This window comes from Cydia amplana, chromosome 17 (genome assembly GCF_948474715.1).
Source record: "Cydia amplana chromosome 17, ilCydAmpl1.1, whole genome shotgun sequence".
In the NCBI taxonomy this organism is placed as follows: Eukaryota; Metazoa; Arthropoda; class Insecta; order Lepidoptera; family Tortricidae; genus Cydia; species Cydia amplana.
The window spans coordinates 5,321,480-5,344,301 of record NC_086085.1 but is presented as its reverse complement, the minus strand read 5'-3'; the positions used below and the strand labels follow the sequence as shown (position 1 = coordinate 5,344,301).

General features: G+C 38.0%; 1 protein-coding gene across 1 annotated transcript in view; it reads right to left on the bottom strand.

Moving 5' to 3' along the window:
- The window catches only part of LOC134655762 (uncharacterized), a 111,402-nt gene that overhangs the window by 10,906 nt on the left and 77,674 nt on the right, over positions 1–22,822 (bottom strand). Inside the window, exons 5-7 of the mRNA XM_063511228.1 lie at positions 16,408–16,613; positions 7,065–7,092; positions 1,982–2,066 (exon numbers count right to left, since the gene is read on the bottom strand). Coding sequence (XP_063367298.1) covers positions 1,982–2,066; positions 7,065–7,092; positions 16,408–16,613 — 319 coding nt within the window. The remainder of the gene's footprint in view (positions 1–1,981; positions 2,067–7,064; positions 7,093–16,407; positions 16,614–22,822) is intronic.

Here is a 22,822-nt window from a genome sequence, read left to right as displayed (position 1 = left end):
ATTCTGAAAAACTAACGGTTTCAGTTGTATGACTAACTAGCGACCCGCCCCGGCAGACAAGCATACATACAGACAGACAGACAGACAGCGGAATGCGACTTTGTTTTATACTATGTAGTGATGATAATATGACAAAGAATACATTATGACTTAAAACTTTAGGGGAAACAAAGGGACCCCAGTTATTTTATTTTTATTTTAGTTGTAGACCTTTTCTACTCAAACATTTTTGGGATCGCCTTTATGTTTAAACTTGTGCTTTTCCTATGGAAGCGGTGTTTATATTTAAACAGTACTTATATTTAAACAATAATATCTGAATAAGTATATAAAAGATCATGCTAACATTGTGTTTGAGGCGATTGCTTAGTAAGCGTTTGGGACACAACGACTTGTTTGAGTCGAAAAATGGATTATCGACGTCACGAATCAGTGACTTCAACAGGGTAATTTATTATTTCGTTTAAGTTTTTCTCTTTGATTTTCCTCGGGACATAAATACGGTATACTAATTGGGCACTGAACTGTATGTCACGCCGCTTCAGTTCGCCAGGCATTATGCTTGCTATAGTTGGTCAAACCAAATTGTCAGTAAATAAGAACAAAAAAACCGTCCAAGTGCGAGTCGGACACGCGCACGGAGGGTTCCGCACCATCAACAAAAAATAGAGCAAAACAAGCAAAAAAAAACAAGCAAAAAAACGGTCACCCATCCAAGTACTGACCCCGCCCGACGTTGCTTAACTTCGGTCAAAAATCACGTTTGTTGTATGGGAGCCCCACTTAAGAGCCAACAGGAGTGGTCATTTCTCCATACAAACGTACTCGACTGTTTCCTCCGTGGGTTTTAAAGCTAGAGCAATGATTTTTTCAACACAGATTAATATTGTCAATATCTATGTCGGACCGTTTTGCTTTTTTTGATATTTTTGTTTTTTAAGGCGCTAGAGCCCTTCAAAAATGGCCAAAATGGCCTAATTGACTATGCCGCAATGAGAGGCTTGCTATTCAAAACTGACATCTATTAGCCAAAAAAGCAAAACGGTCCGACACAGATAATGTCATAATCATTTAGATTTCCAAATTTGGTTACGATTGGTTAAGTTTTGGAGGAGGAAACAGTCGAGTACGAAACCTCGATTTTTGATATTTTTACGCAGGATTTTTCGCCTTGTCCTTATCGCACTAGTTTTAGGTGCCGCTTCCGTTAGGGAGACGGGTATATTTACCTAAAATATTTAAATCTTAGCTCCTGTTGGCTCTTAAATCTTTATTTTATTCTGTTTTTAGTATTTGTTGTTATAGCGGCAACAAAAATACATCATCTGTGAAAATTTCAACTGTCTAGCTATGACGGTTCGTGAGATACAGCCTGGTGACAGACGGACGGACGGACGGACGGACGGACGGACGGACAGACGGACGGACAGACGGACGGACGGACGGACGGACGGACGGACAGCGGAGTCTTAGTAATAGGGTCCCGTTTTTACCCTTTGGGTACGGAACCCTAAAAAACTATAAGTATTCATCCTTTTCTTTTGGGTGCTAGTACTAGTGTAAAATAAAGATAGTATGATTCTCTCTGTCTATGTTTGAAATGGGACAGTCCTTTAACAACCTATAGTTAAATAGCGCAATTTTGCTTTTCGCAGAGCATTTGTCATAATAATGGTGTACAGCAGCCAGATGCTTCTTTGATTCCCTATTAAAGAGAACTGACTAAATGTATTTTTGTTAGCAGATAATAATATATTAAATTTAGGTAGTTTTGGTACAGTCAGCAACAAAATTAGCGGATCTGACTACGCGTCAAAAGTTTCTAACAGCTTTCAAGAGCAACCACTTCTAACAGTTTGACAAATATTACGCTCGCGTAATATTCCGGATTTTGTCAACCGTTAGTTTGTTGAAATTAAGGCCTAAAATGGCCGTTTAATAAAACGACAATGAATCAATACTTAAATTGAACAATACTTACGCCTTACTCTAACCGTAGGTTTCTTGAAGGCGGTGCGAAGGTACGGCATGGACATAACCAGCTCGATGTGCGGCGGTGGCGGTAGCTGGAACAAACCAGGACATCAGCAAATTGTGTGCATTTTTCTCTGTCACTCTAATTACGCCTTCATTGGAGTAAAAGTGGAAGATCCCCGCAATTTTGCGAAATTCGGTTTTCGCAGTAGCCCCTCAGCTGACGTTGGGGCACATTGGAGTCAACGGAATACAGGTTGATTCATGAGATGTGAGGGCCAATCCTACACACTGGATCGTTAATTATCGTATTCGAACTTTAAGATACGTCAAATATAAGATATTGAAACGATATGGATCGGATATTTGTGTCAAACAAGTGTCAAAAGTGTCGTTTCTTCAAATAAATACGTCACTTTTGACACTTGTTTGACACTGACATATCCGATCCATAACGTTTATATCTTATATTTGACGGATCTTCGAATATGGCTGAAATAATCACACATTTCCCCTGTTTAAACTTTTAAACTTGTTTTGGTAAAGAAAAAACTATGGTTACCTTACAAAATCTACTTAATACAGATAAAATTTTTAATTTCGCATAAACGCTTTCTTTTGAACCACAAACAATAATTAAATGTGTAAAGACATATAAAAGGCACTTTTTACTTTTTGCTTCTTTGTATCCAATAAAAGATGGGACAATGTGAAAACGCTCTAACGCTACTATGGTACAGTCGCCATCAGATATATCGGAGCGGCCAAGGTATTCACAATATCTGAACACGCACTCTAACGCCCTGACAATAGAGGCGTGTTCAGATATTTGTGAGCGCCTTAGCCGCTCAGATATATCTGATGGCGACTGTACTCAAGGAGCGAAATAACAATAGAAATTTACTCGTCCGGTAAGCAAGGGAAGGACATTTTAAATGGCGACCCTGAGTTGGCAGTCGGAGCGAAGAGAGAGCCTCGCTCTCCTCATATCAATCGTAATTAGGGTTTGCACGACGGATCCGAAATGTATGGGAATATCCGCGGATCCGGATTCAGATCCGGATAATTTCATACATTTCGGATCCGGATTGCAAACCCTAATCGTAATCAGAGATGTGAAAAATACTTTATAAAAAGTATTTAAATACAAAATACAAATACTTCCTTGATATACTATTTCAAATGCAAAATACAAAATAGTTTTTGAATTTGTATTTCAAATACAAAATACAAAATAGGTATTTTCAAAATACTTTTTAAAAATACAAATACTTTGCGATAAAAGGTACTCTGAATAGTGAATACCTAGTCTGAATTAAAAAGTATTACTCAGAATATCCGAATTGAAAAGACTCTCTTCATTCTTTGAAAACAGTGTGTCAATCAGTCCTCTATCTAAAGTGCAAATTTCTAGTTGTTTGCTCATATTAACCGGAAGGATGGATGGATGATGGTTTATAACGGACAATTTTTAAAAGCATTAATTTAGATTTGTAATGTTTTACAGCTAGTATAATGCCTCTCGTTAGTGTGATGAAAACGTCTCGTTTGTGCAGAAAAGTTTCATCAGGGCAGAAAAGTTTGTTCTCCTCTCGTACCTTGAAACCCTCGCAACACTCAAGATTCCACTTTTTTAACCACTCGCTACGCTTGTGATCATGTGCGACGTTACTAAACAGATTCAACAGTATGAGAGAGTTGCCAGGATTGTAACATCAGAAGAGATTGTAACTCCTACCTACCTACATTACCTACTATAAAGTATTTTGTATTTTGAAAATAGAAAATAGGTCCCAAAAACTATTTCAAATAAAATACAAAATAGTTTTCTTCAAAAGGTATTTAAATACAAAATACAAAATAGGTATTTTGCATTTAGTATTTGCATTTTAAATACAAGTATTTCAAATAAGTCACATCTCTGATCGTAATGCACTCCGTCTCGACAAGGCGAGTAAAATCGCACTGATGTATACTCAATCGATTCATTTATTAAACATTCCAACCCTAGACTTCAACCTACGTTCCACGAAGTTAGATTCCATCTGTTTTTCTGACAACTAAACAGAGCGTCAACATTTTATACATCTTATTTTCTTGGAACATTTCTATCTATATTCTCGTTGCAATAAAGTAGCTGATTAAGCTGAAAGGTGAAGTATCCACGGCCAACCTCTTCAGTCGTCAAATACTCGATCTTATTATCCTAACGACGGGGCAAAGGTCACTCCACACCACCAGTATTCAGACCGGGGTTTTAACACTTTCAATGCCAGGTGCAAGCGGTTACTCCGAGGCTTATTCATAGAGCTAGCAAACCAGTCATAAATTTTCTCTTTCTTGCTAACACAATTTTTTAATTGACGGATAGAGACAAACGATTATCAACGACTCAGATTTGACAGACGTTTATGAAAAACGTCATTACTGTCAAACGGGTCACTCACGTTATTTTGGTCGATTATCGCTCCATGCGTCGAGCCTCGCTCATACACTCCGTATCGATTCTTTCTGTACAATCGATGACGACTTATCGTTGACGCTTACAAAAGGCTAGCCAACATGCGTTGCAAGGGGCCTACCAAAGATGACAACGATAGCTGTCTCTATCGCATTAATATGGAAGAGTGATAAAGAGACAAAAGCGTTTCGTTTCGTTTTCTGCAAACGATTGTCATCTTGGCTAGGCCCCCAGGTGTTGCTCAAGTTAACGATCCACGATAGCGATAGCCCATACCCCGCAACGGAGCTAGCAAAACCGTAGCATATATGACAGTTTTGTGTCAGGGTTGGCGATTATGATGAACCATTTTGCTTTAACTTTATTAAGTGAATAATTAATAAATAATTAAAATTGTCCTTCGCTGCCTGAAACACATGGAATCCTAGTTCAGGCATTTGTAAATAACTTGTCTTTATAAATTCTTAGTCTTTAAGAGCAACCGCTGTACTATACTTTTCTCAATAAATTATTTGTATTTGTATTTGTATTGTATGTAAGATTAATAAAATTTATCGAGAACCTTGTTGACCCTCTTCCGATAGTTCCGATATAACCCGGTTTAATTTACTGTCAAATAATATAAATTAACAGGTCAATGTCAATATTAGATGAGTTTCAATGTATCTGTTATTTTGTTTATAAATATTATTTATATAAATATTCTTTCAAATATTAACATGGAATTTTCATTGCTTGAAAATATTGCTGTGTTTGAAAACAAAGAAAAAATATTTTTTATACTTTAGTTTATGCGTAGTAGTGATAACCCTGACGTACAATTTCTACAGACTTGCTAGCTCGGTTGCGAGATATGGCGATAGCAATTTAGTTCGTAATCCGTTATGAATTAATTTTATTACATTTGATTTGATTATATTTGATCTGAATCTTTTAGCATTCAATCTTTATTCTGCAATAGAAAACTTATCGTAGTAAAGGCAGACTTAATGAAAAAGGGCAATTTCTGCTAGTCTAAAAGCCAAAACAGAAAAGTTTATAGGCAGCCAGGCTGCCATTATATGTATTTGAAATCAAACCTATAAAATCATGGGTGTGTTGTTTAGAAGCACGTTTGGCGTTTTTTAGCATTTCAGTTGCACGTTATGGCGTAAAAAAATCGCCTTCAATCACTGGTGAACTGTTTAACTTTACCTAGTAGTGAAAGGGTTAAATAAATTGATCACGAGCCGTTAGTGTAAGGTTCGGATCGGGTCTGACCCGAGTCACTCGAGGGTCAACGCTCGGCACCAGGCGGCCTAGCCAAGGTGGCGATCGCTATCGCTTCGCCATCGAATCGCTTTGTGTCTCGAATCTCTATCACTCTTCTATTTAGTGTGATAGTGACAGTTGCGTTTCGTTCGCTACGTAGCGTTAGCGATTGGCATGTTAGCATCTGCCTGAATTGTTTCAGTTTCAACTACCGTATAATTCGTATACCTACATATATAAGTATCGGTGCAGTCAGTTCCCTAAATAAGTATCCACTTTTAGACACAGATACAGCTATACTTGGTCAAGCAGATCTTGTCAGTAGAAAAAGGCGGCAAATTTGAAAAATGTAGGCGTGAAGGGATATCGTCCCATAGAAAATTTGAATTTCGCGCCTTTTTTTACTGACAAGATTTGCTTGACCAGCTATAGTAAGGAGAAGTGGGTAAATGTTTAAGCTGGGGTACTTGCTGTATTTAGCCTTATAGCGTGCACGAGGAATGTTATGAAAGTAACGGAAGCGAAAGAGGTATGTCAGGATCGTAGCAAGTGGAAATCCGTGGTCTCTGCTTACCCCTTCGGGAAATAGGCGTGATTATATGTCTACATATACATATATCAACTAGAGAAACAAGAACTATACAGGTTGGATTAAATTAAAATAATCCAATTTATACCTTTTATTTAACTTGTAATAGCGTCATGAAGTAGGGTTGCCAACCGTACTATATTATATAGTATTGTACTATATTTTGGCTCTCTGTACTATATACTTTTGGAAAAATATATAGTACGCTATAATACTATATTTCCGATTAAACGTATGTTACACTTATGTTTAGTATTTTATCTAAAAGTACCATATTTTTTTTAAATGTACTATATTTTTGATGCCCTATTCTGGAAAATACTATATTCTACCAAAAAATAGTTGGCAACCCTATCATGAAGTGTATAAAAGTTAGTAGTTGTTCAGGCCCACCCTGTCTAAGTACTAAGTATGCAGGACAGAAAACGCTCCAGGACCTTTGCACTCGTCCGTTAAAGTTCTCAATGTAATTTAAACTTGAAAACGAACACGGAATAGTAATAGAACGAATTCTACTACGGCATCACTTTTTTTGTACTTACAGGAAAATCCGAACGTACAGTCGTACACTGACATCAGAATGATGTCAATTATTTTATTTAACGAGGATTTTAAGCTTAATTTATGGATGTTAATATAATTTAAATAAACTTTAAATATATAGCAACGTTAAAAGCATTTTTTTCAGTAAGCAGAAATGGCTTCCTAGTTTATGTTTTCAAAACAACCCCGTTTTCGAAGATATCCCAATGTTGCACTATGACTTGTTAACTAATTCTTCACACTTACCGTTTTTGATATGGCGTTCATCCAATCCCTATGCAGCAATGAAACAGAAAACAACATATTTACATTAAGAGTCACACGAACATGGCCGCCGCCATACAATCGAGGTAACGCTCTCATTTTAAAACAACTTTAAGTAATATCTGTCTGGTAATCGTACTAGTATTCGCTGCTAGAAATTGTAATAAGATCAGGGGCCCGTTTCTCAAAAGCTTGTTACTTGTAATACAAGTGGAAGTCCCTTTCTAACAAAAGCTGTCAAAAAGTGACATCCGCTTGTATTACAAGTTACAAGATTTTGAGAAACGGGCCCCTGGTAGGGTAAGAGAAACACCGGGGCAAGACCAACTCAGAGTCGGACCATGCTAAGTTTTCATACAAATTGGTGCGTCAAGTAGGGAACTTATGGGCATCTGTATGCATTCTTTTCTTACCTACTGTCAAGTTTATGCAAAGTCCTACAGATTCTCTTGCTTCTAGCAAAGTTAACTATGTTTCTCTTACCCCACCTGGCTTTACAAAGAAATTAAAGCGAGTAGAAGTAGAAGTTTTACATACAAACACAAACATACTACAAGAAATACATGATGAAAGCGTTCAGAAACGAATTAGTTATAGTTTTAAAATCGATGAACAATGTGACCCTACGAATCAAACTAACCCCAGATTACCGGTAAAACTACCAAGGTCGCAGTGGTTGCTATTTCAAGCTTGGTTGTCAGCCTTGTATACATTCACGTAGCGACTTGGCCATGTAACATCCAGCCTCGAAAACAAGTGGAATTGTCCTTGGCGCCGAAGCGAAGGGCGAACAGGCATTGTGGACAGCGGCCACATGCGGCGCCGCGTGCGCTCGCACGTGCGCGGGCACGCGCGAGGAGTGTTAGGAAACCAAATGTACCTTGCTCTAAATTTAACATCTCGCTAATTTCTTTACTATTTATATAAAACCTTTAAAATTGTTGACGGAGGCTCGAGTCTTTTCGAGTTGCGTTTAAAAAATACGCAATAAAGAACTCAAATTGGGACTTAATTTATAAAATTTTATCTTCAAATGTAGACTCTAAAGGACTTTTGACTAGGGTTGGTAGTTCCTACCAACATTAGTAAAGTATAGTTTCAATATGCCTTTAACAGTAGATGTCTCTCGCCTTTAATTTAGCCAGGAAGCTTAAAATTGGCATTATTATAAGGCAACGCGAGCCCGCCTCATTATTTATAATTTAATTGGGTGAAAACGGATAAGGAGGAACACGAAGCGAGTGCGTCGCCGGAGTGAACGGAAAAAACCGGCCAAGAGCGAGACGGTGTGGAGGGTTCCGAACTATGAGAATTTTATTTATTTAATATAATGTTTTTTACACAGAACGCAGCGTTACAGTTAGGGTTTGCACGACGGATCCGAAATGTATGGGAATATCCGCGGATCCGGATCCAGATCCGGATAATTTCATACATTTCGAATACGGATTGCAAACCCTAGTTACAGTCAAAAAACGAATACACATTAAGATGATTAGTTCGTCACCTCACAAAATCTCAAGCATTCCTGACGTAAGTGACTAAACCGCCCAACGCCACCATGTACTGACTGACAAAACAACATCTAAGCTATATCGGACATCTATAACAACAAAATGGGGGGCAAAGAGTAGTTATTATTATAGTAATCGAGAGAAAACGGATTAAGGAGGAATACCAAGTAGGGTTTGCTCCCGGGAAATACCGGTACCGAAAGTACCGGGAATTCACGGGATTTAGAGCCAAGCAAAGAACCGGGATTTCAAAATTAAAATCCCGGTACTCCCGGGATTTTCGGGACTAAAATTTTCGGTACAATATTTGCCTGCTTTCTGTTACTTAGCATGAAATATCATGTTTTATAAAGAAAATAAATATATTTTATCAATCTAAGGCTGTTGGTAATACTTTTACGGCTGACCACTACATTAAAATAAATAAAAAAAAGGCAATGGGTTTGACAATGCCGACAATATAAAATTGCGTAATTTCATACTTTAAGTTAAGGGCATAAATATTTGTACGATAAATAAATTTATATGAACAATTAGTTATTTCATATTTATTTGTATACTAACTAGAAGCAAAAATAGAGACAATTTTGTAATTAATAAAATACTACTTTTAATTCAAATTCAAACACGATATAAGAAACTCACATATGATAATGATATTTTAAATGAATTAATAATTCTGGCTGAATAATTTCTTGATTTGTCGTATTGATAGTTCTGTTATTATATGTTCGAAGGTCCACAGCCCATTTTGAACACATGCAAAAATTATCAATTTTTTTTTATCCTTTTTCACAAAACGTCTAGCGTCTAGCGTCTTACATATTGAAAAAAAATTATGATATTACTGAGCCACAATTCAGTTTTTGCCAATCAACAAAAATAGTAAAAATATCATGTGGTTTAGGAAAAAAAACAAATTATATTAATGATTGTGTGACTTAAAGACACATATTATGGTACAAAAAAAGTGTGTACCTTCACTGTGCTACTTTTTTATTGTTTTAAGAAAGATTCGTGGTCGTTTTACGCTTTTTTTTACTGAAAATTAATGTGAAAACTGATTTTTGAAGGCAGTCCCGAAAGTACCGAAAATACCGGGAAATCCCGGTTCCATTTTTGCCCGGTACCGAAAATCCCGGTTCTTTTAAACAGTACCGGTTCTGCAATCCCTAATACCAAGCTATAGTGCGTAGCTGGAGTAAACGGAAAAAAAAACTGGCCAAGAGCGAGATTCGAGATCGAGAAACAGCATCTACGCGTCATTGAGTTTTTATTAATATTACGTGACAATTTTACACGAAAAGAGCTGACAAAATGCTAGGAGTGCCTCAAGGCTGTATCCTAGGTCCAATTCTAGTTTTGGCTTACCTTTAACAGCCGAATTGCTTTTTTAAAAGTTTTCAAGTTTGTACTGGATGTTAAATAAGGTTCTCTCGTCCCCGCGGACCCCTACAAGCCGTAATTTATCATGCGGGGCCTGATCACCGCGTTATGTGATCGCTTTACCATGTGCTGACATGTTAAGGATCGAGCGCTAGCAGGGTTATGTTTTAAAAAAGACGGAAGAACAACCTGATGGTAAACAATATTCTTGAGAAGGGGCATAAAGCCAGGAAATTAAATTAAACCTGCATGTACTGTACTCAACCTCAATAGATTTAAGAATATTGCTGTGCCCTACCAGGGCCCATGTGAAACAACTATTACCTATGTAACACCTGTGTACTTACCATGAATGCAATAAATATATGAATATGAATATGAAATAAGAAAATAGAGATATTGCGCGTCGCGCCAAACTTTTGGGACGGAAGATATGGCCACCGCGCGGGGTTTTACTTTTTATCTCAATTACTCTGAAAATATACTTATGCTTAAAATTTTGCTTATCAGACCCATCGGTTATATCACTAGCTATTTTATAAAAAAATATACTGCTATGGTATGCAGGGTAACGATATACAACTGAAAATAAATTTAAATTAGAATTTTATGATTTTATGGCGTTGATAAAAGGTAAAAAAAGTTAAATAATAGTATTTTATGCAACCGTTGTTTAAGAGAGGTCAAAAAAGGCGAGTGGCGTGAGTAACAATTTGAGGCGAAGCCGAAAATTGTTAATAAAGACGCCACGAGTATTTTTTGACTCGGTTAAACAACGTTGCATACAATACTTTTTCTACGACTTAGCACTTACTTTGAAATAAAATTGTATATTTAACAAATATTTTTAATTCAAGAAGTAGCAAAAACGGAGGGTACGGGCGGGAAAAGAATGAATGAATTAAAAAAAAAACATGTCTATGGTTCACTTATTTGTCAGAGATGACATTTAAAATAAGGTTGGCAACACTGTATTTCATTCAATATTTTTTAAGTGGTCATTACACGAAGTATCGTAAAATCGCCAAAAAGATACTGCGTGTATGCACAAATTATATTTTGGGGAATAGACTAAAGACTTGTCTTGACAACTATAAGGTAGGGTTTTAAAGGTGTGTGCACGACCCTTTAAATGACAAATAAAAGTACGGGAGTAGAAAAAACTATAACTGTACTAATGTATTTAGCCACCTCTTAATATACTGTAACACAGATGTCGAACAAAGAAAGATAAATAATTTACAGTTAATCAAAAATAAAAATCCGAGTGACACTGTAAATAACGCGTCCAAACACACATACAAAGGCATTAAAATACAAATAAAGAAATTATAAATTATATCTAAATATCCGTCTGCGTTAAAAGCAAAGTAAGCAAGGAATTAACTCAAAACTTTTACAATTTAATCGTGGATATAAGATCAAGTATGGGCGACTTCACGAATGAATACTAAAATTCAACAGATGAATCTTGGTTATTTTAAAATACAGTCGGGGCTACGTCGCACTATGTTTTTAAACGTGAATAAATATACCAATGCATATTTTAGCTTCATTTGAAAACCAAACTTTATACCTAATACTGATAACCAATCATTTCTAATTTACCTAAAAAGCCTCAAAGTTGGAAACCTTTTAATGTATCAGGGTGCTCCCTGTAACAGGAGCAATAAATTAAACTGTAGGCTGTACTCCTCATACTGACCAACATTTGTTCAGCAACTTTTGAAAATAACTCATGTTTTGATTTTTATTACACTTTTAAGTTTATTCTAAGACGCAATGTATTGCAAATTTTGTTATGTTTAAAGCGTGACATGCAACGTCAAACACACTGATGTCAGCGTACATTGAAGGCAATATCTATTTTGTATGAAAAAGAGGAAGTCTAAAGGATTCATAATTTTTAAAAGTTGCTGAACAAATGTTGGTCAGTTTGAGGAGTACAGCCTTTAGTTTAATTTATTGCTCCTGTTACAGGAAGCACCCTGTATATCTAATCTATCTAATACCTTTAAACGAGCAATCCTTGTTTATTTATTTAAATGTATATTTATTTATTTAGGTACCTATATATTTCGGGGATCTCGGAAACGGCTCTAACGATTTCGATGAAATTTGCTATATGGGGGTTTTCGGGGGCGATAAATCGATCTAGCTAGGTCTTATCTCTGGGAAAACGCGCATTTTTGAGTTTTTATATGTTTTCCGAGCAAAGCTCAGTCTTCCAGATATTTTATTTTATTTAGTTATTTCAAACTCTATACATATCTACACAAACATGTCAAGAAAGTTTTCGTTTATAACTTTTTATATTCATATTTATCGTTAACTATACTTACTCGTATCGTTATGGTTATAGTTCATAGAAATCCGGGAAAGAATGATGTGGTTGTATCGTAAAAATGTTTTGTATAAGGGTACTTAGAGCCTGATTCAGATTTAAAGATTTGTTACGGTTTTGATCATATTCGTTACGAAAATTGCGTACGTTGATTGGTAGACCAACACGATCGACTAGGCTATTTACTTTATCTATACCTATAGATAAAGTAACACACCTTGTACACATCAAAAACAGTTCAAAACATATATTACTATTGTTTTAGGACCGACCGTCTGGTGTAGTGTATTTTTACGTAAATTTATTGCTTTTCTTCGTAAGTACACTTAATAGCCGTAAAAGCCATTTAAAACCAGTTTGAATGTGAAATTTATCGGCGAGAATACGATAAACAATTGAATGAATTTTCCAAATGATATACCTACCTACGAGTACATGGCGTGGTGAGACAGAAAAATGTAGTTTAAGAACACAGCGAAACTAAGGGCTCATTTAGACGGCGCGGCGTGCGAACTCGTATTCGCTAGGTGCACGACTGGTGCTGCCCTCATTTTGTCGGACTTTCTACGTTAAATCTTATGGAGTAAAATTAGTTCAAGCGGCTGCCGCTAGTACTAATGTCGGACATTCCATAAGATTACCTGTGTTTGTGACGATCAGCGCCACTTCCCCCTCCACCGACTTCGCACCTTGCCAATACGATTTTAGTTACATTGATGCGGACCATGGAGGTTACATCGATTCAGCCGACCGATTAAATGACGCAATTTCTCGCACCTTCTAAATGAGCCCTAATCGATATTAACAACTAAGACTAGTAGTCTAAATCCGCATGGAGTATTTTTATAAAATGTTTTTGTGAAAGGAATATTCCCTTTTCCACTCACACGATCGGTATCCTGAGCACGTTCTACACATTTATACAGGGTGTTTAAGACAATGCATGGAGATTATCAGCGTGTACCAACACTTTAAAAAAATCTTTTGCTACAGCCGCTACAGGCAGTATTTTACCTTTTGCAAAATAGTTCTTACTAGGTACACACAGAATAAATCCGTACACGGAGGGAAGAAGCTGATAACTCGAGATATTTTGTTGTAGAAATTAGAACTTTAAATTAAATTCCATTAGGTTCAAATTTCTTCCATTTTTTCCTGCGAGTTATCAACTTCTTCCCGCCGTGTACCGAAATAATAAGTAGTATTATCATACTACGAGTATATCTTTGTATTATGTGGCATCTAATAATACTTAATGAAATCTTGTAACTTGTTTAATAAGTGGAAGTTGGTCTGTTTTTAATACAATAAGATAGTAATTAAAGTAACAAACGCTCATCAAATTTTACGAGAATAGATTTTTTTTCCGATAATATGTCTAGTGCGGCACGTGTTTTGCTTCCAACTGGGCATACAGTACCTAGTATACCTACTAAACGTGGCAGATATAATGGCCTGGTAACTATTTATAGTTCTGGTAATTTATTACTTATTAATCTCTGTATTTTTTTTTATGTAGTAAAATAAAAATACGCAGTCAACATCAATAGTAGCGCATGTAACAATGCGTCAAATCGCAGATTCCCACACTCGAATACTTTTTCAAATAAAATAAATCTCTACAGTTCGTACTCAAAAGTATCTACTACATTCCAATTATTCTACATATACTGCCGTATTCGAACTTCAAGATATTCACAAGAGACGACACGTACTAGATCCATTCTAGATACGAGTAAGTTATACGGCGCGATTCGGGAAATGAATTAGATTCACTAAATATGAAATAGTAAAGATATGTGACGTTCCACGGCAAAAGGTACCTTATGGCGGCTGGCGCTTACGCTATTATTAACGCCGCTCCAATATTCAGCCGGGGCAATGGTAACTTTTACCGTGGAAAGTCACATATCTTTACTATTTCATATTTAGTGAATCTCTAAATCATTTCCCGAATCGCGATGATAGTTTAGATTTCAACTAGTTCTCTTTTGCAGCGCAATTTGGGCAACCAATGACACTTTTACGTTAGATAGAGTTAGATATCTATTAGATGCGAATTGGATCTCTAAGTCATATCTTGTGGAAATCGTTCGAGAGTATAGATCCAGAATCGCGCAAATGTCAAATTTGACAGGTTACATCTTAAACATATCGTTATCGTATCTTGGTGAAGTCTAAAAGATATCTAATAGATGTCTATTTCAAAATCCGAATCGGGCCCATAGAAACATAAGTATCTTTTTGATCCGCTACTTTTGCTGCTGATTGTACCCAATTACAGTCAAATAAAGATATACTGCATGGAATAATGGTACTCAATGCGCGGAAGATATAATAGGTACCTATAAAGTATATTTATTTCCATGTATAGATAAGGAAACTGTAAGGTATATAAACTCTCGAGTTATCCTTTCACAACCCATAAAAACTTGGACCGGAAAACAAACAGGGAATATAGAGACTTGGCGCTATTTTTATCGTTCCGAAAAGGAGAATTTTATTGATTATAATATAGGTACGTAAAGTACTTATCTATATTTTCCCTTCTAGAAAAATGATCCGTTTCCGTTATTTGGTGAGTACTTGAAAGTTGAATCATTTTTTAAACAAAGGTAATGCTAACGAGTGACAAAAAAATATCATCCAAATGCATTCAAACGTTATAACCATTACTTGTTAGTATACTCAATACCAATGAAAACGGGTAGATTTCTATAAAAACTCTTATACCAGTTTTGCTCCCAAGTCTACTTAAACAGGACTGCCACTGTCTGCATAGTTTATAACACGGACAGATGCACGTTACATAAAAGCTTTTACTGGTGTCAGGCTAATGTTAGGGATTTAGGGTTTTAGTCGAGCGTGCATGATGTATTCGGGTAAAAAACTGGTGGAGTGTGCAGATTTCGCCAGTCACCCACCTATGTTCGTGATACGGAATATTTGATCAGACGCGGCTTGACTTTATGGGTATGCAATAAATTTTTAATAAATTGCCTTAATATTTTTAGGAGCCTTAATTTCATTTATATATTTATTTTATTGTAAAATTGATCGGTGCGCTGATCCGGGTCAGTGTGACCGAGCCGTTAGTTGGCACTTGGCAGGTAGGAAGACGTGTGCGGTTATAATACTATTAATGTATGTATATTTTATAGTATGGAATGATGTAAGATTTCTTTAGATAGGTAGCGTACATTTGCGCGAAATGGCACCTAACATGCCCTAAACTCTGCCGCGATCCTAGTGCCATCTGCGAACGCTTCGCCCCTGGTGGTAACAATCGTTTACGACACGTGTCTCTATATCACAGAAACATTTCATCAATCGATTCATATATCACTTAATTTCCTCATAATTTTTAGCGAGCATCCATACACAATACCCTGGACTCTGCAGCGATTCAGCGCTATCAACTGGGACAGCTTCGACTCTGGTGGTAGCGCCGTCCGCCACAGAATTCACGGAACCTGTCCCATCTAGGTCGAGATGGCCTACAGAGTACTCTGTCGTGACAACTTCATCACCACCATCAGCTGTGACAACTTCGCCTATCACACACAAATACCACACCTATGGATTAAAATACTCACTTCATTTCCTCATCATTTTTAGCCAGCATCCAGACCACAGTATGCCCTGGACTCTGTCGCGACCCTAGCGCCATCAGCTGAGACAACTTCGCCGCTGGTGGTAACGCCGGCCGCCACGGAATTCACGGAACCTGTCCCATCTAGGTCGAGATGGCCTACAGAGTACTCTGTCGTGACAACTTCATTTATTTATTTATTTATTTATTTAAACTTTTTTGCACAAAATATATACAACAATGTACAAATGGCGGACTTAATGCCAAATGGCATTCTCTACCAGTCAACCATAGGGCCAAACAGAGATACCTTCAATTGGTGCAGAGAGAGAAAATATATTGAGTGAGTTAAAAAAAAGCAAACTATACTTATAAATTACATAAATAAATAAAATATATATAATCATCACCACCATCATCACCACAACTTCGTCTATCACACACACACACATATATATACCACACCTAGCTATGGATTAAAATACTCACTTCATTTCCTCATCATTTTTAGCCAGCATCCAGACCACATGCCCTGGACTCTGTCGCGACCCTAGCGCCATCAGCTGGGACAGCTTCGCCCCTGGTGGTAACGCCGGACGCCGCGGAACCTGTCCCGTCCAGGTGGAGATGGCCAGCATCTCGGGACACTCCTTCACGAGGTGTTTCTGTGTGGCCATGCATTTGCCTGATGCGTCCTGTAAAAGAGTAGATAGTTTAGAAAAGTTGTTGACAAGTTAAAAATCGGTCTGTACTTAGACAATATTCTTAATTACCTATTATTTTTGTTGCCTTGCTGGCATGGGGCGGACGCGAGTGAGTAATAAGTTTTCGGCAAAAATTTCATTTTTGGTACAAGCTTTTATCGCTGACTGTACTTTTCTTACGACAGACAACTAATACTCATCGAGACAATTCTAAAAACCCCTAACACAATTAGGTTGCGTTGTTTCATCACAGAGTTCCTATGGCCACCTCCTGTCTCCATCATCAGATCAGCTCGATGGTTGCATTGTCATCCGATTTATACATGCATGCAAAATTTCAGCTCAATCGGAAACCGGGAAGTGGATCAAATTTAACTTGCAAGATTTGATTACAGACCGACAAACAGACAACGGTCAGGTGAAAGTAAATAAAAGCTTGTAAATAAAAATAGTCGGAGCGCTGTAGAAATCCGCGCCAACATACATTCAGGTGCTATATTTTTATCCTGAAACCCCAGCTTCCAACATATGTAACTCCTAACTCACGAATGTATGAATACTACTACCGCTGATAACCTAGCGGTAAGAGCATGCGACGTTCGATCCGGGGTTGCTGGTTCGAACTTCGGGCCGAACCAATGAGTTTTCTTTTCAGGAACTTACGAAATTTACTAGTCGCTTTTCAGTGAAGGAACACATCGCGAGGACACCGGGTTAGAAGGTCGGGTGGCAGTCACTTTCGTAAAAACCAGTGCCTACTATTAGTTGCCTAGCGGATCCAATGCTCCCATGAACCATGGTAATAAAATCTAAGACAACGGGCGGAAGATGATGATGAGGTATGATTACTAAGGCTGCGGTCGTACTGCAGACGCCGCACGCAGCCGACAACGTCACGTCGCACGCAGCGTCTGAATGGTGTGTTCGAGAATGCTCGGGAGTGGTCGTTTTCGCTCGCTGCGTGCGGCGTCCCCCCGCCAACACCATTCAGACGCTGCGTGCGACGTGACGTTGTCGGCTGCGTGCGGCGTCTGCAGTACGACCGCAGCCTAATAAATAAGAGGTAGTTTAGCGTAACTTCAATATAATATTGGTATCATACGTCTAAAATATTAATTAAACCCATGTAATTATCATGGTATAGGATAACATGAAAGCGCTCTCTCGCGAAATGTCTATGTAGCGCAAAACATGCCAAACATCCGTTTAATACAAATTTTCACGCTCGAAAATACCTGGTAATTACACTTTAGTAGAGTAAACATGTTGCCTTTCAGGGCAAAGATGCGTGAAATAAAAAATGTTTAAAAAAAAGCGAGTGTAACTGATGGGGCGCTGTCAGGTTGTGTGTTTTTTTTTCACTAGATGAGCGAGCGAAAGCTGCCGTAGAAACGAAATGCTACTAGAAAAGTGGGTGGTTTTACCTCCTTTTCTACATAGCGCACCATCTACAATAATTTTTAACCGGGCCGCACAGAAGTCGGTTTTTTTTTCTTAAAAATTATCATTTTATCGAAGATTACTAACGTTGATTGGTGCATTCGAAATGAAGTGAAAGTCGTGCGTGGAATCATAATATGAAAACCAGTTCGCAACTATAACAAATTGTTAAATTGGAATCGACCACCATTTGTCCGAGCGACCAACCAACCGGCGGCGATCGTCAAGCGCCTGGAATCACAAGGGTCTCTCGTGCGTGTAGCTCACAACTCGCGCGTTAAACACAGCCTGTTTTACCCGACTAGTGAAGAACGGCAATGTTTTTCATTATTATTTATCACTGTATACAAAAACTGTGCAGAATATTATACTAATAACTTTAGTAACAAATACGAGCGAAATGAACGCGCGATTTATAACAAAATATCATAATTTAGATATCAATATGTACTTTAGAATTCGCCTCCTGGCGGTCTAGCATGAGTTGATTTACTTGAAGTCGCGCAAGATGTATGGACTAGTATGGAGTCGCGCGCGAGAACGCAACTCATGCTAGTTAGTCTTATGTTTTATTTATTTGTTTGTTTTGTTTGTGTCCCTATGTGCCACTCGACCCTATCGGAATCCTAGAAATTCAGCCCTTTAGCGGTTCACGCCTAGTTTGCCCTGGCAATAAATCATTGGTACATAAAGGGAATATACAAGACATGTCTGCAGACATGTCTTGTATTTTTCCCGGCGTCGTTAGGTCGCGTCGAGGGCCCTTCTGGGCTTGGAATCGTTGTGCCGGGGGCGAATCTGGCAAGTTTGTGACGCGAAGGGCTCTCGAGGGCGGTTATTAAGGACCTGGTAATTGAACTTATTCTGTATAAGTGTAATGTTGCGGTTGTAAATACACACCCGAATGTGTTGATGTAAAGAAGTTTGTCGTTATAAAAGTATTTTAACGTTCATGACCAACAACAATAAATAACATATGAATTTGAATTTTTATGCCGTTACATGAAGACAGAGGTAAACAACAGGCGGCCTTATCGCTAAAGAGCGATCTCTTCCAGGCAACCTTTAGGTAATGGAGAAATGAAAAATGATATAATTAGGAGGTGCAAAAAAACTAAATTTAAATTGATCCTGATGTTTTAAGGTTAGTGTTTTTGGGTCACCTCAAAATAAAGTACATTAGCGAGACTTGCGTCTGAAACCTATAAATATAAAATGAGGGTACCTGTTTGAAATGGCTCGAATCTGTCTGCGACATTTGTAACGGGATTTTAGTTACGAGCCAATGGTTTAAAAATTAAAAACGGTAGGCTTAGGTGATTTTGGCATTTCATAACGTTGTATTTATTCTAGATTTCTCTAAAATGTACCTGTTACTAGAAATGAACTCTTAGTATTATTAAGAGTTTTTATTTAGTCTTAGTATTATTAATAGAACCCTTAGTATTATACCAATGAGATGTCTCCCCCATAAATAAAAATTCTGTATGTGAAGCTCGGGAACATTTACCTCGTAAACAATATGTAGGTACTCACGAGCATTAATAATGATCCAGGTTTAGCGCCCCTGACAGCACATAAAGGCAGCGCATTTATTACTCGTAAATGAACGCTCCAACCAAATGCGCACAACCCATAGCTAAGTCGATTAACTTTTTTTTATCGCTTTAATTAAAAAGACATCATTTTTTACGGCAGATTCCGCGTATAAATTACTGCGCTACGTGTCGATATGTAACGTTCCCAAGGCTTTGTAGCTCTTGGATATTTGTCTTGATTGCAAGCTTATATGCTAAGGCACAGGGTCGATTTTGCAACAATGGAAGAGCATTAGATAATATCTTGCGTAAGTTAATAATGGGTTTACGTGCCGTTACGGGCTGGTATCACGAGCTTACTCAGCTTTTGGCTTTGTAAGGGGTCATAAAGAGGCTATGATGAAATTGACCTTTATTGATTTCGGGCTACGTCACAAATGAAAATAAATTCTGCTGTATTTTCTGCGGCATCAGAAGAGATTTAGTACTAGCGATGTGACATAATACAGCTTTTGGATTATATATCCTGCAGTTCCTTAGTTAAAAGTACGCTTCGAAGTTTAAGTAGGTAAGTTAAGTACCTAGAGTTCGTGTACGTACGTCACACAGTCTGCCTCCAAAAAGCCGCTCCCGCCTTTTAAAATAAAGACCGTAACTTCGAATGGGGCTAGGCTCGTGAGATTCTTAAGTTCATTTCAATTATGTGGCTCCCATAAATTGTAACTGTCGAATTCATGTAAACTGAGCGTAGTCGGACTTTTATAAACATACAAAGACAACCATTACCGAACTCCCAAATAATCACCAAAAAACTATCTAACGATCCCTCTATTTTTAGGGTTCCGTACCCAAAGGGTAAAAACGGGACCCTATTACTAAGACTCCGCTGTCCGTCCGTCCGTCCGTCTGTCACCAGGCTGTATCTCACGAACCGTGATAGCTAGACAGTTGAAATTTTCACAGATGATGTATTTCTGTTGCCGCTATAACAACAAATACTAAAAACAGAATAAAATAAAGATTTAAGTGGGGCTCCCATACAACAAACGTGATTTTTGACCGAAGTTAAGCAACGTCGGGCGGGGTCAGTACTATGGGTGACCATTTTTTTGCTTGTTTTGCTCTATTTTTTGTTGATGGTGCGGAACCCTCCATGCGCGAGTCCGACTCGCACTTGGCCGGTTTTTATTTATCATTATCACCGTGGAATTTGTCATTTGTCACCTGTTATTTAACTCAATTCGATGGGGACGGACTTGTTCCATAAATGTGACAAGGAGCAGATGACAACGGCACTTACATATTTTTCCTCCTTATTTTGTCGTTTATATAAAGTCAGTTATATTAATAATGTTGATAAAAACATGTATTTGACGACCTCTTAGACTGCGACCCTTTTTTATCTCCAACAAGGTTTTATTTAACTGAAAATCATAGGAGTAATAAACAGTAACTTATCAACTACAGATATCGTTGTGTAATGGATCTTAGTTCTATTAAATCCACGGTATAACATTCCAACAAGGAGACCGATTATGATTGAACATTTTGTAAGTTTCGATTTTGTTATGATACCTTGACACGAGGGCACCCTAAACCGGCAAACGTGTATGAGGAATGTTATGAAAGTAACGGAAGCGAAAGAGGTATGTCAGGATCGTAGCAAGTGGAAATCCGTGGTCTCTGCCTACCCCTTTGGGAAATAGGCGTGATTATATGTATGTATGTACCTTGACACGGTCACGGGGCATCTCGCGCGCACTAATATATCTTAACGTATCTTAAAGTTCGAATATGGCCGTTAGACATAGTCATGTATTACGCGCGCACCAATCAGCGTGAGCGATCAACAAGGTAGGTATCACAGCAGGGACTAGAGTTGGCTGCGCTGTGCGTACCTAGTAACTACGACATTACTTTTGTGACTAAGATAGTATACTAAACTATAGAGTAATAATAAAAAACGCACACATGTATCCTTTATTAATGACTACATATCGGTCAACACTTTCATAAATAGTCTGGATACACATTTCAGGACTTTAATAAGTGCAAAATAAAATACAAGTGCTTCGATATTCACGCATCAGCTCCAAATGATGCTAGTGTATCAAATAAATTTAGACCCCGTTATCTTGTCGCACTGACATTAATTTTCCGTAGAGCGTGAATGTTTTTTTTAACGACTGTTTAAGTTTCGATAGTGTAGAACTTAAAGTTATATGTCAGTCATAATTTCAAACCGCCGGTTTACATTCGCGTGCGAGCCACGAGCCGAGCTGCGAGCCGAGCCACGAGACGCGAGTGTAAGCGGTGGGCTCGTGGCTCGCACGCAAATGTAAACCGGCGGTTTACCTATTTATTTTTTTAATCAAGAAGTTTTCATTGGACTTAAAAGGCGAAAATTCAATTGCATTATAATAAACATCGATATCAAGATAGTCGATAAAAAAAACATTCACGCTCTACGGAAAAGCAATGTCAGTGCGACAAGATAACGGGGTCTAAATAATATAATAAATAATAATCTTTTTTTATAGCATGATTCATTCATTCATTCATTGGCCTTTGCGTCTATTCCAGACGATTTATGGTGTAACGCCGGAGAAACACCTTTTTTGGTGGCTGAATAGACCGATGCGAGACCGACATGGTCTACCACAGGACTGACAAAGGAGATTTCCGGAAAACGGCACTGAGACGCCTTGTCGTCGCTTTTGCCTCTTGTCAGCGAGTGCGGCGAACCAGGTCTCATCACAAAACTTGCGACCCTCCACAACACGTTTGCGCCAATCCGTCCGCTGTTCTGCAAGCCTCTCCCAGTCTCGGTGGTCGATATGGAAGGCAATCATGTCCCTCTTTGCGCAATCTTTAAAGCGAAGCAATGGCCTCCCAACGCTACGTTTTGCATTCGCTACTGCACCAAGAAGAACACGGCGGGGTAGTCGAGAGGGTTCCATCCTGTGCACATGCCCTAGCCAACGCAGACGTCTCTGTTTGAGAAACGCGGTTAAGCTAGGCAGCTGTGCAATTTCTAGAACTCTTTCGTTTGTTACCCGGTCTTGCCATGATATTCCCAAGATCTTACGAAGGCAACGCATGTAAAAAGAGTTTATCCGACGTTCTATTTTTGCGTACGTCGTCCAGGTTTCAGCTCCGTACAAGAGTATGCTTAATACCATGATTAAAACCATCAAAAATCGTTTAATCAAAATCGGCCTC